Genomic DNA, 15601 nt, shown 5'->3' with positions numbered 1-15601 from the left:
AATTTTATTTTAATATATATATATAAATTATTTTTATATTTAAATATTTTATATATAGATAATTATTGAATATATATTATTATATTAAACATAAACTAATTTAAAAAATTGAGGAATTAAGATATATATATATATACATATTTACTGACAAAATAACTAACAATTACTATCATTTGAAAAAACAAATAATACCCTTTGCATTTCACTGAGACACATTAATATTCTCTTTAAGTCAATCGCATATATATGTATATGTATGTATATATAGATGTGTATATATATATATATATATATCAAGTTCATTCTTACATAAAAGTTAAATATATACCAATTTAATATGACCGACCAAGAGGTCACAATATATATTTTTTTTCAATAAGTAATGCGCTAATTTATCAAATTCTATATTTAGGAAGTTGAAATCTACATTAATAATCAATTATTCTGAATACATCAGCATTAAATAAATACCCATTTTAAAATTTTGACTCGGTGAATTGATTAGTGAAATTTGGCCCTTGACGGTATATAACTCCAAACATATACATACATATATATATATATATATAAAGATTAATTGAAAACGATTTCTTTGTTATAGACGTTTTCTTTTTCTTCAATTGCATTGGTTCTGTGTCACGTAAATGATAAATGATAAGCAAATGAAACATCATCAAGAACAAAAAAAAAATGAATTCTTTCAACCTAAACTCGGAAAAGAATGAAAAAGAAATATACATACATATATATATGTATGTATGTATGTATGTATGTATGTACATATGTATTTGACCTCATTTCTATGGCGTATCTGCTCACTAGCATGCAACGGCATTCTTGTAGGCTTCTGGTTTCAACAAACGTATTTGTGATAAACTAAACAATTAAACCAATCTCATCTTTGAGAGCTCCATTTCATCTACTTTAGTTTCTTGCTTTTCCGTTGACTTTGGTTTTAGAACTTTCTAAATATTATATATAATCATAATCTTATCACAATTTTAATAAAAATATAAGTTACATAAATGATAATTTTGCAACCGCCCAGAACGCCAAAGTGATGGATAAAATTTTACGAGAGTCGGGTTAGGTTGTTCGGCAAACAATTGTTGCATCATTGCATGTATTAAAAGGAGAGAGTATGATGTTTGGTCGGTATATAATCTTGATAGGAGATAATAACTAACAGATAGCGATCTCTATGATATATCACGTATATGTCAGTAATAGTTATATTTTGTAAAGTAATTATATTGAAAATATAATAATTTTATAAGTATTTATTATATGAATAAGTTCATTGTATTGACTTGATTACGAAGTTTTTATATAAATATTTTATTATATATCAAAAGAAATTACGACTTAATTTTAACTTGTTTAATTTGATTCACAATATATGTTTTGATGGTTGAAAGATTAAGTGGCTTACCATCATATACCCTAATTAGAATCGTTCTTACTATGCTAACGATTATTAAGAATTTATTGCTCCGATCCAAAAAAGAGATTGCATCGCACGTATATGTTATATAAATATAATAACAAAAGTTCGTATCTTCGATAGAAAATGTCTAGAGAAAATATTTTCAAATCAAAAGATTAGCCTATAATAACATATTTACATCTCCAAACAACTAGATTTACAAGGGTATCAACCTAATTCTTATATTAAATTCTTGAAAACTATATATTTTAATAAAAATTTATAAAATTATTTAATATGAATTAAATATGAGATTAAAATATTATTTTCGTTCAAAAATTTGTTCGTATTTTTTTATCAAAAAATGACATAAAGTAAAATATTATTCTTTATAATTCCTTTTGTGTTACATTCTTATTTCATTCATTAAAAATTGGCATTAAACAAAACCTCAGTATCTTACACATGTTTTTCTATATTCTGATATATATATATATATATATATATATGGATTTTATACAAAAGGAAATAAATTTTTTGACAAAATAAATATAATAAACATTTGATATGGTTGAAAGGTAATGAATTCGGATTTTAGTCTTGCCACAATCACTAGTTTTACTTATAGGATTAAATTTTGAAATTTTTTAATTGGAATTATTTTAGATCTTATATTTAATTAAATAATTTTTTAAAAATTTCCATTGAAGAAAAACTAATAAAATTATTTCAAAAACAAAAAGGTTTTAAGAATAATTTATATAAACCTAAGATAATATAAAATAAAAATATAATACACATAAAATAATTATATAAAATTCTACCAATTTATCATGTAATAATATAACCATTTGCTTAAAATGTAATGTATAATACAAATATATATATATATGTTCAAATAAATTCAACAATAAGTAGGACTAATAATTTATTACAGTTAAATTTCTTTCAATTTTCAACAATTTGTAATCGAATACTATGATTATATTATATTTAAGTTTTATTCTATTAAATAAACTAAATAGTTATATAAAAATATACAACTTTACATATTTCATAAATAAATACATAAACATATATATATATATATATATATTACATATTGGTGACCCATTGGGCAAAATTTCAAAGCAACAATCTATCGGCCAACCCATTTTGCTTTGGCCCAGTACTACACAACTTTAATTTATTTAAAATATTATTTTTTATTGTTAAATGAATTAAAATATTTATTTAACTAAAATCTGATTTTTTATTTTTGTTTTTTTTTGGGGTTGAAGGTGAACCACCAATTAATGATATAATAATCCAAATAAGCTGCTGACCTGGTAGTCTTGCAGATTCTTGAATGCCACGTGGCAACCGTTGAGCGAATTTCAGATTTACTCCCTATCCCATTTAAGATAAGCCCCGTCCTTCTCCTCCCCCTTCTTCTTCTTCTTCTTCTTCTTCTTTTTCTAATCTCTTCACTTCCATCCAACACTCTCTCAACAATGGCTTCTCTCTGTGCTTCTTCGCCTTTCGCAGCCATCTCTTCCCCCAGGCAACTCAACCTTCTTCTTTTTCATCTTCTTCTTCTCCTTCTTCTTCTTCTTCTTCTTCTTCTTCTTACATTTCCACCATTTCTAAATTCTTTTGTATTACTTGCAGCTCGCAGAAGAATGGATCGGTTGTTGGAGCACCAAAAGCCTCTTTCCTGAGCGGTAAGAAATTGAGAAGTGTGCGGAAGTACACGGCGCCACAAGCTCAAACTAGCTCAGTTACAGTCTGTGCAGTTGCAGACCCAGAGAGACCCCTCTGGTTTCCCGGCAGCACACCTCCTCCATGGCTCGACGGAAGGTATCTCTTCATCTTCTCCACAACCACCTACCCATTTCATCAAATCATAAGCTACCATATATTAATTAGGTTACTCCCATTCATTCCTGCAGCCTCCCTGGAGATTTCGGATTCGACCCTCTTGGTCTTGGTATGTCTAATCATATAGCAATCATTCAGCTAAGTAGAACGTGACTGGAAATACTTATAATATGTATATGTATACGTACACACATGCAGGATCTGATCCGGACAGTTTGAGGTGGAATCAGCAAGCGGAAATAGTTCATTGCAGATGGGCAATGTTGGGTGCAGCTGGGATTTTCATCCCAGAATTTCTAACAAAGATTGGAATTCTCAACACCCCATCTTGGTATACTGCTGGAGAACAAGAGTACTTTACAGACACCACTACCTTGTTCATAGTTGAGTTGATATTCATCGGATGGGCAGAGGGTAGACGGTGGGCTGATATAATCAAGCCAGGCTGTGTAAACACCGATCCCATCTTCCCAAACAACAAGCTTACCGGCACCGACGTTGGGTACCCAGGTGGCCTCTGGTTTGACCCACTGGGTTGGGGGTCTGGCTCGCCGGAGAAGGTGAAGGAACTCAGAACCAAGGAGATCAAAAATGGAAGATTAGCCATGTTGGCTGTCATGGGTGCTTGGTTCCAACATATTTACACTGGTACTGGACCCATTGACAACCTCTTTGCTCATCTTGCTGATCCTGGTCATGCCACCATTTTTGCTGTAAGTTCATTGATCAGCTCCTCAACCTTTTATATATATATATATATACTGCATGGTTTCGTTTAACTGTTCGAATTCGTGTTGGAATATATTTTCAGGCTTTTACTCCCAAGTGATGGATGATGGATGAGACAGAAAGAAAGGTAGTAATTTGTTGGTGTGGTGGAAATTTGTATGTTAATTTTATCAACTTATGTTGTTGAATAGAATGATGTTCAGCTCTGTACAAATTTCTCTTTTCAACTTAATTAATTAATATATAAATAGTGATGCCAATTTTACTCTCATATGCCTACTAGTAGGGGTTTTTTTTTTAACATATATATATATATATATATATATTTGTTAATTAATTAAATCCCATTAATAATAAACTAGAATAATATATATTTTCCATATGAGATAGAGGTATAAATATACTGACTTGAATTAAAGTTAATCTGATTACCCAATAAATATATCAAGTTTAGTTCAACAAATTATAGCAAAATGGGATACTAATGAAAAGTATTTTTTATTTTAGTAATTTTTTATATATTAATTTTATAAGATGGAAATTTTGGCCTCATTTTAGGAAACTATCTACTACATATTAGAAAAAAAAAATAAATTCGAAATATAATAATCCGTATAATTAATTTTTGTGTTTTCTAGAGGTGAGGGAAAAGAGGGGAGAGAGTTGAATGTAAAATCTGACCTGTTATGGGATGCTTAGGTTACTAATTAATTAGGCAAATTACAAAAATTTCACCCTTAAATTAACTGATTGTTCTTATTTTTGTATAATTCAATACAAAATTAGTACTTAATAAAAATATATTTGTAAAACAAACATCAATATTTTGGTTGACTAAGAAAATTTTCAAGGCGGCACAGTATAGGAATGGTAGAACAAAGATGGGTTGCCATTTGATAAGGAAATTGGCTTTTCAGACTATTAATGAAATAGAAGTTTGAATCGAAATGTATTGTTATAATCTCCAAATCATAATTATCAAAGAGAGAATCTTTTTAGCCAATGAAGAGTTCCCAAGCTCACAACAGCTCCAAATGAAGCAATTCATGGCTCTCGATGGTTCATTGTTGGTGAACCCTATTATATAAATCCTCATCGAAGGACCTTACAAAATCACAGAGAACCATTATTACGGGAATAATGGAAGGAGAGGAGATTTAAGGGGTCAAGGACTCAAGGGGGTTTAGAGGCAAGGATGAAGGGTTGTTCTGGTTTGGAACAGAAGAGTGGACCTTCGTTGCAGAGTACTGGGAATCTCGAGTCACCTGAGAAATGATAGTTAGGGGTTTCTTAGTAAAGATTTGAGTAAGTTTGGGGCAGGCAAAGAAATACTGAATGGGATTGAAGGGGACAACGGTTTTGGGGTAGGATTTAGGCTAGTCCTTCCGAGACAGGCCTCTTGGTTTCTAAGCAGTGAACTTGGGTTTCGGCTCATATAGACTTCGCGAAGGAATTTGTTCTTCGGGCCTGTTGGGTCCAAGTTTAAGTGGTCAATTGAATTCATCTTTTGATGTTGGTATAATCTTTTCAAAAGTTTTCGCCATTAACCAAACGTGCTTACCATTTTCCACAATCTCGAGGATGAAGGTAGTAGATAATGGAGGGATTCGAGGACTTTGGAGAATTCGGTTTGAAAATGGTGCAAATCGAAATTAATATTATAACGTGTCTTATTTTTTTATTTCTTTGTTTTTAAGGAATAACAGTTAGCCCTTGGGTGGGTGGCACTCATTCTTTTCCACTACGGATTTAGGGATAGATATGGAACCCTTTTAGTGGGATGAAGAAAAATAATTAATAATTAACATTTTTATAATAATTATGATAATGACAGAAGAATCTAATAGTTAAGAGATAGAATAGACTTTCCCTGAATTTTAATATAATCAAACATGAAATACCTTGGACCTTCAAATCTCGTTGTTTCTTTAAAGTTCGTGAGATTTTTCGACTTTTAATTCTTTACAAGACACAGCATATAGCTGATACACTGACTGTACATGAACCCATTTTATTACACTTCAAACGAGAATTGAAAACTCCAATTCAATATGTTCAGAAAGCTGTTCTCGTTTTTTTTTTTTTTTTTTTTAAAAAAAAACCGACTAAGAAAGAAAAACACATAAGCATGCATGCGTATTGAATGGAATCATGTCCACTACATAATTTACATAATACCAACGGGGCTATCTAATTACCCTTTTGCGACTATGGAAAATCAAACCTGCAGGCTAACACGGATCTGTTTAATCTGAATCAGAGTCTGAGCTGCTGCTAGTATTTTCATTTTCATCTGCTTTCTTCCCAGCTTCACCCTGCTTAAAAGCCTTGGCAATCTCATCAACAGGGACCAAAGGCAGATACCCAACCAAGGGATAACCCTTCTGGCTCATGTTCTTCACCACATCATTGTATTTTTCTGACCAGTGCGCCGCCGTGGGAACCGCCACGTCGGCCACCGTGTGAACGGGCGTGAAATTGTTGAGTTTCACCCACGCCTTAACTGAATTCGTCAAGAGGAATTGTTTACACTCTGCCGTAGCCATGTGCAGGGCCGCCTTAGATCCATCTCTCCGAGCCTCCCCTACAATCTTTTGAGTCTTTTCTGATGCCTCTTGAATCAGATTCCGAGTTGTCTTAACTGCCTGCTTTGCCAACGGCGGAGCATGCTCCTCTAACTTGTGCGTAGCTTCATCCACCTACACTAATCAAACACTTGAGTACCCGTACGGCCTCTACAGTTCAAGAAAACTGAAAATCTATTTCTGTACTAGATAAAACCCTACCTTATTGTCAACGAAAACGAGGAGATCATCAGGAACGCCTTTGAATCTCTCGTAAACGGGACTTAAAACGGTGGTAACAGCACCTTCCACGGTCCCAATCGTAGATTTCAAGGGCCCCGAGTTCTGTTTCGCGTACTCGTAGAGATTCGAAACGCAAATCAGGGCTTGAATCGCAGCCATCCGAAACAACCCTAAGTGCTTCAATTCGTGAGTACTCGTGCTTTCAGTCTCCGTATTCTGCAAAAACAAATCCACATATTCGCATAAACATGAACAATAAGGTTAGGAAATCGAAAGAGAGGGGCGGGGGGAGGGGTTGAAGTAAGAAGGCACAGCGATGGAACCATAACGCAGAGATCTGCTATACCTCAGCCATGACTTTACTCTGTTTGGCACGAATCACCTTCTCTAAGCTTGCGATTTGCTCTCAACCACCACTGTATCGTGTGTGTTGGCGAGTGTAATGAGATTGGTCGAGGAAGGAGATGGTGGATGTATTTATTAATTTAGTTTGAAAGAGAAGTGTAACGGTTGATCTGAGCCGTTCATCTGAACCGACGGTTTAGATTAGATCTTTCTAGAGAGAAGTTGGGCCCCGTATAAGGAAGGGTTTGCATTAAGTTTCATCGGCTTTTGAATTTTTAATTAAGGAGTGGGACCCGTTGGTTCCAAGGGGGAAGTAGAGGCTTCCAGAAAACACGTGGGCGCTGCTGATTTACATTACGAGGAAATATCTTTGGCTTAATTTTTAAAAATATTTTATTTAGAAATGAATTTAATAATAAATCCAAAATAGAATTTTTCTCACAGCCACATTAATTAGAATTTTATTGTGTCATACATAAAATTTAAACGTCTCCCTATTTATAATGTAGTTCTACTGGACAAACTGGCATGAAATCTTGTATAACAAGTAAATACCCTTTGGAAAATGTTGGTACAAGCAAAAGTATCTCAAAAGTGTGTCCTATTGCAAATCAACTTGAAACCAAGAGACTCTTTCGATTTGAAAAGTTCCTTTGGGGTAATAACATGGATGCACTAGGTTTAAACATATAAATATAAAGATTTCTACAATTTTCCACTTCACTTTATTCTTAAAAATCTCATTCTAATAAAAAAATATATATTTTTGGCTCAAACCCACTTAATCTATTATGTATATATATACACACATATATGGATGAATATGTAGATTTTTATAAATTTTTCCTTTTTTTTTTGTCCCTATAAACTTATTTTGACATGTAAATAGTATTTTTTGATCAAAATTTATTTAATACGATTATTTTAAATTTAATTTAATACTTTTTTTTTTGTTAATACAATTTGAATTGAGTCGTGTTTGAGGTTTGTTTTCTCAAAATCTTCTTAACTACTCGATTAAAACTGTTATTTTCAGGAAAACAATATATAATCAATCAAATTTTAATTAATATTCAAAAATATAAATATAAATATGTTTTTACCTAACTAGTTATTTTATTAATAAAGAGTATTATTTATTATTATTTTTATAACAAATTTTTTCATTATAAAATTAAACATCACAACTGCACTTCTTTTTCCTTTAGTTTCTTTTTAATTTTTACCGATCCAAATGAAATAAATAATTTCCTTTTCCCTCTGTGTGAAAACCATTATTTCTTTTTCTTTTTTTTTTCTCTCCTCTCTATTCATATAATAGTTTTTATTCAAAGGAAGCATTAAAAGAATAGAAAATTTAAAATTTTAAGTTTAAAAAATAGTGGTAATCATAACTCTTTTTTCCTTTGCTAATTATAGTTTTGTGTCGAAATAAGTGAAAAAGAAAAAGTATCTCACTTCACTACATTATTACTAATTATAAACAATGGCAATTATAATTTTGTATTAGAATTTTCTATTATTATAGTATTGTAATTTCATTTATCTTCCTCCACTTCCATGGATCAAATTTTAGGAGAAACGGAATTTCTTTTTCCAATTCAAGTCTCCAACCTTAATTTTCGCTAAACTGGCTTCTGTTGTTTGGTTCATGGACCACATTAAAAATGCTGGCCTAGAAACTAAGGAAAGTAGCTTTGGCTTAACCACGATTTCACAATAGTTATATTCTACCAGATGTTATCACTCCCGAGTTACATGTTCTACAGCTTTAACAAAGTAAACACCCATTGTCAAACTTTTTCAGACGGCTTGAGATCTCTGGCGCTTGGAGTACTGAAGGATGGGCTCCTTGACCTGCAAAATTTAAGAACCAGAAGAAGATCCAATAAATTTCTATTACCATCCGCCTCGAGATAATCTTTATAACGTTTAGTAAGTTTATGTAGCAATCAATTAATATTGTCTAAGTTATTATATAGTGCGTGAGATTCTTATGCGAAATTAAAGAATTGCCCCAAAAGCATCATGACACAAAAGTATTATTGGTGAAGAAAAAGGTGATAAAATCTTTTGGCAAAGATCACTATATCTTTTTATTGCATTGATTTGGTATAGAATACATGTGTATATAAGAAACAATTACGTTGATTTTACCTATATTTATGCATATTGATTTTGCCTATATCTATACATATACAATTGAAATTCTTGACTTGCACAAATTAGCCAGTCTATCACCACTAAACTAGGAAATAAATAAACAATTGTCATTTAGGAAATAAATAAACAATTAATAATGACATATATTCATAGAATATTTCCCAATGACAGGTTTTCCCTGTAAACAAGAGCGAGTAATGAAGCATACCGTGCTTGTTTTCCTTGACCGTTTTTCCTGGGTGGATCTACTACAGATAATCCCATCTGCCTCCTCACAGCAATTGGAATGTCCATTGTCTCTGCGATTCTCATTTCCTGGTATGAAACTCTCTCTCGAAGCAACTGGCTGGAAGTATTTAAAAGTAAACTACTAGTAAACAGACTATCAACTGACAATGGAGCGTTAGAAAATTTTTGACATAAGAACCAATTTCAAAGTTTACTTACCTCAGCCATGCTTATGGGAGTGCCTCCATTCTCCCTGGTTTTCCTGATTGAATCATTTTGATTGATGTCGGATGTACCCTTCATGCGTGTGAGATCTGATCCAACTGAATGAAGAACCCCGCACGTTGACAAATCCTTGAGATTGCTTCCTGACAATGAACCACAGTTTTAGTGCATTTTGAAGCGGAATGTATTATTTGAAGGGGCTGAAGCAGCGCTACAAGGGTATGAGCCAGTACCAGCTGCGCGTGCTACGTGGCAAGACTTGCTTTGTGATCCATTGATCTTCGCATCCTGTTCGGTTAAGAAAGAAGTTAAAAGAAACATAATATTCGGATCCAAGAAGAAAATGCAGTAGTCCGGTAGAAAAACCAAGGATAAAAGTTATCACCATATTATCGCTGTCCAAAACGCTCTTCACTTCCATAAGCTTTCTCTCAGTTAGAATGGAATGGATCACACGTTTTCCTGTAATAACCCGGATTATTACTGTAACAAAAGGAAACTGAAAACCGTATGATCCCACAAATTATGCGAGGACAAAAGGTTTCTGAGAGAAATGCAGACCTAGCCTACGATTCCCTTTAGCTTCAATATAACCATCGCGAATCATTTTATCAATTAATTTGCGCACGGTAGTTTGATTTGCTTCTTTGTCCAGCTGCTTGTGAAGCTTCGAGACCGTCACATATTCCATGGGAAGAGCATGGTACAAGGCCTAAGATTGTAACAACGAATTAGAATGTACCACGTGAAATTAGATTACAGCATACCTGTTATTAGAAGTGAACCGTCTCAACATAGGATAGACACAATATGAAATCAAACTCGAATTTCATACTGCACGCCAACTCAGTGGCTCAATTCATCAGGAGAAGCGGAGAAAACCACCCTCAGATACCCACATAACAAGATCAAAACAGAAATCTATTGATAAACAGTCTCAGATCAAGTCAAAATGGGGTCCGAAGATGCTATCCTTGGGTGTCCCTATCTATCCCACGCTATTTTTTTAAAAGGACTGCGTATTCTTACCACCATTACAATGCGATATACATCACAATGAGCATGGTACTCTCAACCTCAGTGGCACCATATACTAATCCTATAGTCGTTGAGAGAATGCTCCAACTTCGTAAAAAACAGCGTAAATATCCTTTTGTCTACCACTGAGAAAATAAGAGAAAAGTTCTCACCTTCATGTAGGTACGCTCATCAACTTGCTGAGCTTTGTCACCCTTCGAGAGTGTCTGACCATCCAATTCTTCTTTTACCGTAGTGAACTCATAGTCAAACGGCTGACGTGGGGTCTTCGTCAGTATTGAGGATAGGTTGAATTCGAACAAATAATGAAGGGAAAAAAAGACAAACCTTTTTCTTGTATCTAGTATAAGTGTCCTTTCCGGTCTTTGATAAAACACCTTCCTTCACAAGCGTATCCATGATTTCTGATATTTTGATTACAGGGAAGCAAAGGGAACTAATTTTTAAACTTCAAATTTAACCACTAGATATCCTCTTCATGTCAAATTTAGAGTAGATCAAAGCTTCTCTTTTACCTTCAGTCAAAACCTGCATTTATGAAAACCAGCAAAACTTCAGTATGCAATTATGAAAATCAGAGTGGACAAATCAAATTGTGAGATCTAAAATTTATGTTTAAAACATGTCGTGCTATTGACTTGGGGTTTGCATGATAAAAGTTAAAAAACTCACCACCGAGATGTCAGGGAAATTTGAGAGGACATCAGTAAGTTCAATCGTCTCGAGGTGACGAGAGTCTATCCATTCTTTCACCCTAGCTAGTTGGTTTTCATCTTCAATTGGATCTTGAGTTTCTGCAAAGCAAGAAAGACACAACTCAAATGTTCAAAGAAAGAGAGAAAAAACCTGCCAATTAATATTTATAATTTATCATGTATGGCAGCTCTCTTAATTTGGATGACTCTGTTGTTCCGCAAGGGGTTGGTGAATGCATCTTATTCTATTTAACTTTAAAATATTACCTTCATCAACCATGCCGTTTTCCTCCTCTGGTTGTTGTTTACCTGTCATGGCAACATTGGTTAGTTTTACTGTCAATTATCAAAATGAAACATGTACATAGAAATAATATTTATACAAATGTATTTCTATATAATTTTGGGACAGGAAATGGGGGTAAACTGATTTTCAAGTGAAATCATGTAATTACCAACTGGTGCTACAATGTATTGATCATCTTGTGATTGACTGACCTGAATTTAGAAATCAGAGCATGAGTTTTCTACACAGCAATAAAAGTACAAAGTTTGTCTCAAAATCTATTTCTTATCTATTATTGATACAATGGAAATGCGTGAGGGTTTGCAGCTGTTTCACTCTTGGCAGACTAAGAGAGAAGTCTGCTCTTTGGAAAAACAATGAAGTTTGAAGAAAAATAATCATTAAAGAACAACATTAAATTAATATTGTCTCTTCACCTCACTGCCTGAGTCAGAAGATTCGTCCATCTGCATAGAATCTCCCCCTAAGATAACTTCGTCATCTTGCATCTCATCCCTTTCGTCCTCACAAGGATCAAGCACACTCTTTACCTGAACAAATTAACGAGGACAGGAGATATTATTATCCATCTTAATTTCTACCCTCCTACAAACTTCACACTTTACCTTCAGGGCTAATACAAAATGCTTGCTGTTGACATTTCCAACTTCCATTTTCAGAGGATTTTTTGTCCATGGATTATGAGCTTCTTCTTCTGTGCAACTTCTGAAGAAAGGGGGCTCATAATCCATTGGCTGCAAGGTCATGTAATTGCATTATTTTTTCTTCCTTTTGTTTACTATTTTCCACATAGACGACAACAGAAGTGAATATCTTTTGCCCACTGAATGTTCCAGAGAAGGTAAATGCCCCATTGAGCCTATAAGCAAAACAATTTAAATTCACATGCAGTGCAAAGAATTTGTCTTTTCATCCTCCACGACAGAGTCAAACCACCAAAGTTGCCTAATTATATTCGCACTATATTCAAACACTAACTTTCTTTACTTAAAAATGAAATAAAGTAAGTACATGTAGAGAAAAGGTTAACCAAGAATGTTACGCATGATTGTTAGCCCAATTGGCATAAAGCCTCCATAGAGAGCCTAAAATCTGGAGTCCAGTTCCCACTTGATAGACCAATTAAAAAAAGAGACATGAAACTTGAATGCAATAATTCTATGAGAACGAAATTAATCTTTGATTAATTAGTAAGAAAAGGCATACCGTCACATCATCATAGTACAGAAGTTTCATCAATATAGTGCGCTGAAAGAAACATATATATTTTCAGTAATAATTGAGGGTAACATCTACATATGCAAAATCAGAGCGAAGACCTTCAGTTCAGTTGCTAAACTCATTCACCTCTTCTGGCATTTTATCAAGAGTTCTCATCAATTGAACCAATGTACGAATCATTTTACAGGCAGAACTCCTGAATGTCAATATTAGTTCAAAATTAACCAGTATAGTAAGAAGGTTCAAATGTAGACTACAGGAAACGCATGTGAATCGAGATTCACATTTAAATTACCTCATCTGGTTGGGAGTAACTTCGGTTGTGGAGTTACATTTGAATGTACCCCCCTGTTTTTTGCTTCCAGTGCGATTGATATTCATTGAGACCTCCTGGCTATCAGAATTTGAGTAACTGAAAGAAACTGCAGAGCAAAAAGACATTACAACCATGGATGAACCAACTTTATCTCCCAATGCGTAATTAAATTATAAAAAACCAGGTTAACATTAGAGAGAAACAACAGCACCAAATTAATTTGCATAAGGCACAGTACTTATACTGGCTTTTACTTAGCAATCATTGGGTCAATCACGAAGGATGAATTATGGTGAATCGCTTGTATGCTCTAGATACAAACGTTGACAGCATGTGCTCTGCTCGTCAACCAGAAACAATTAAAAAGGCGATATGTGAAATGGCAAAATTTTCAAATTGAAAAGCCAATCCCCAGAGCCATTTATTGGATTCTACAGTAAAATGAAACAATCGCACGAACTTACATGCATATTCCTCAATCATTGGCCCTTCTATTGCTTCACACACGCAGAATAGAAGTGTTTTCAGATATTTCTTCTGTAATGCATCATAGACACCTAAACAAAGATCAAACATTAAGACTATCGAACTCAATAAGCAAAATCACGTAGAAAATATTTGTCAGAAAAAGTTGCGGATGGAAAAAATAATTTTGAAGCTTCTGCAAATGAAGAGACTCAGGCTACCTTTCTCCATCCAGTCAATCAGTCTGCGTGACTCCGCATCCATCGGCATCAGCTTTTTGATTTTCATATCTGTTGATAATTTTTCAAAATATAAGAGGCATTCACTCAAAGATATGTATGCATCCATTTATTTAAGAATGTGCAGAAGTATTTAAAAAAACACACACTACAAAACCAGAAGTATATAACTCTTCCTTTAAAAGTTACCTAAGGCAGGAACAGACTTATCATTAAAATACTTGTCTGGAAAAAGGCCTCTGATGTAACTTATATTGAATATGGCAATACGGAGCAAATTCCTCGTCTGTTAGAAGAAAATATAAAACAAGGAGTGAATCCATGAAACAGAAAAGGCACTGATGAAGAATACAACGACAAATGCAATGATCTGACGACAAACAGACGTTTCTTTTTTTTTTAATTGACAAACAAACCTATGAAGTACACATACATGATGCACGCAGATAAATGATTGACAACAAAGCATATTATTCGGATTAACAACAAGAATAGAAACGAAAGCGATTTTGAGTTGTCTCCCGTGCATCTGTCCGTATGATGTTTAGCTGAAGCAGAAGAAGAAATATTCAAATGGATAAGAACAGCGCACAATCACGTAGAGGTCCAACAGTGAAAGAACAATAAGTTGGATTATACACTCTTCGATCGAATGAGAGGAAAGATCAAACTAAAGTTCCAAATAAGTTAAAATATGATATTGATTGTTGATTACCAGAAGCAGTGACTTCTGCTCAGTGATCTCCGCCTCCTTCACCTTTTGTGCAACGCCCTGAGGAAAAAAACGGGGAGATATAGAATGAGATTCTGATGTACAATAAGTTGGTGCGAACAGGAAAAATAAGAAAGAACCAGAAAAGAAGGATTCAAGACGATTTTAGGCTCACCATTGATGTAGAAAATAGAGAGAAATTCGAAAGTTAGCGACAGAAATGAGAGAGAGAGAGAGAGAGAGAGAGAGAGAAGTAGGTTTGAAATTTAAAATCGAGTCGAACAAAGAAACTTCAGAAACTGGCGGGAGATCAAAGGCTCCGCGGGCATTTATAGGAGGGCTAGCAAAACCAATCCGTAGTTTGTTTTTTATTGGGTAAGGATTGATTGATGCTGCCATAACCGAATTTTGAAAAATGCAACTGCGTGTTTGTAAAGCGAGAGGGATCTCTGCCGTTTCAATTTTTTTTTTATTATAACTTTTATGAAGTACTGTCTGAACTAAATTAATTTGTTCAGATATTAAATTGTTAACGATTAAAATAAGTGAAATATACATATTTCGAATTCTAATAATTGGAAAATAGATCCATATGAGCTAATAAATGTATTAATTGATAACCAATCATTCCATTATAAAATTTATAATTATCTAAATATTTACTCCCATTCAATTTACGATATGTTTTGGTATCTAAATATTCGGAATTTTACTTCTATTTCTGGTTAAGAATGTGTATAAAAATCATGCAGTTTATTGTCCTAGTGACAGAAAAAAAAAAAAAAAAAACCACAAATATCATATTTTATTAGGAGGAAACTCTTT

At 33.6% G+C, this 15601-nt stretch overlaps 3 protein-coding genes and 1 long non-coding RNA gene across 4 annotated transcripts; 2 read left to right on the top strand and 2 right to left on the bottom strand.

The window, feature by feature from the left end:
• The first annotated feature begins 2830 nt into the window (after nt 1-2830).
• On the top strand, nt 2831-4286 carry LHCA2 (photosystem I light harvesting complex protein). Its single transcript, XM_022043915.2, has 5 exons — nt 2831-2969; nt 3077-3265; nt 3358-3395; nt 3485-3999; nt 4098-4286. Exons 1-5 carry the CDS (start codon nt 2920-2922, stop codon nt 4113-4115), a joined length of 810 nt encoding a protein of 269 aa, XP_021899607.1. The 5' UTR covers nt 2831-2919; the 3' UTR covers nt 4116-4286.
• Nucleotides 4287-5917: 1631 nt separating this feature from the next.
• LOC110815987 (Rubber elongation factor protein (REF)) lies at nt 5918-7329 on the bottom strand. The gene is made up of 3 exons (XM_022043974.2): nt 7169-7329; nt 6802-7038; nt 5918-6714 (listed from the first exon to the last, which is right to left on the bottom strand). Exons 1-3 carry the CDS (start codon nt 7175-7177, stop codon nt 6262-6264), a joined length of 699 nt encoding a protein of 232 aa, XP_021899666.1. The 5' UTR covers nt 7178-7329; the 3' UTR covers nt 5918-6261.
• A 1534-nt stretch (nt 7330-8863) lies between these two features.
• ASY1 (DNA-binding HORMA family protein) lies at nt 8864-15133 on the bottom strand. The gene is made up of 22 exons (XM_022043969.2): nt 14952-15133; nt 14780-14836; nt 14254-14350; nt 14047-14115; nt 13825-13917; nt 13340-13466; nt 13171-13240; nt 13030-13071; nt 12429-12557; nt 12240-12353; nt 11972-12014; nt 11784-11825; nt 11494-11615; nt 11337-11349; nt 11149-11225; nt 10974-11075; nt 10345-10495; nt 10169-10245; nt 10017-10071; nt 9778-9926; nt 9539-9676; nt 8864-9024 (listed from the first exon to the last, which is right to left on the bottom strand). The coding sequence occupies exons 1-22, from the start codon at nt 14952-14954 to the stop codon at nt 8971-8973; spliced, it is 1824 nt and encodes a 607-aa protein (XP_021899661.1). The 5' UTR covers nt 14955-15133; the 3' UTR covers nt 8864-8970.
• On the top strand, nt 8967-10410 carry LOC148253523 (uncharacterized). Its single transcript, XR_015821654.1, has 2 exons — nt 8967-9102; nt 9502-10410. It is a non-coding gene; the product is annotated as an uncharacterized LOC148253523 (long non-coding RNA).
• Nucleotides 15134-15601: the final 468 nt, after the last annotated feature.

The sequence above is a fragment of the Carica papaya genome, chromosome 6, assembly GCF_054855325.1.
Source record: "Carica papaya isolate Zhongbai chromosome 6, ASM5485532v1, whole genome shotgun sequence".
NCBI classification, from domain to species: Eukaryota; Viridiplantae; Streptophyta; class Magnoliopsida; order Brassicales; family Caricaceae; genus Carica; species Carica papaya.
Note: the sequence above shows the minus strand (reverse complement) of the source record. Positions and strands in the feature narration are given on the sequence as shown.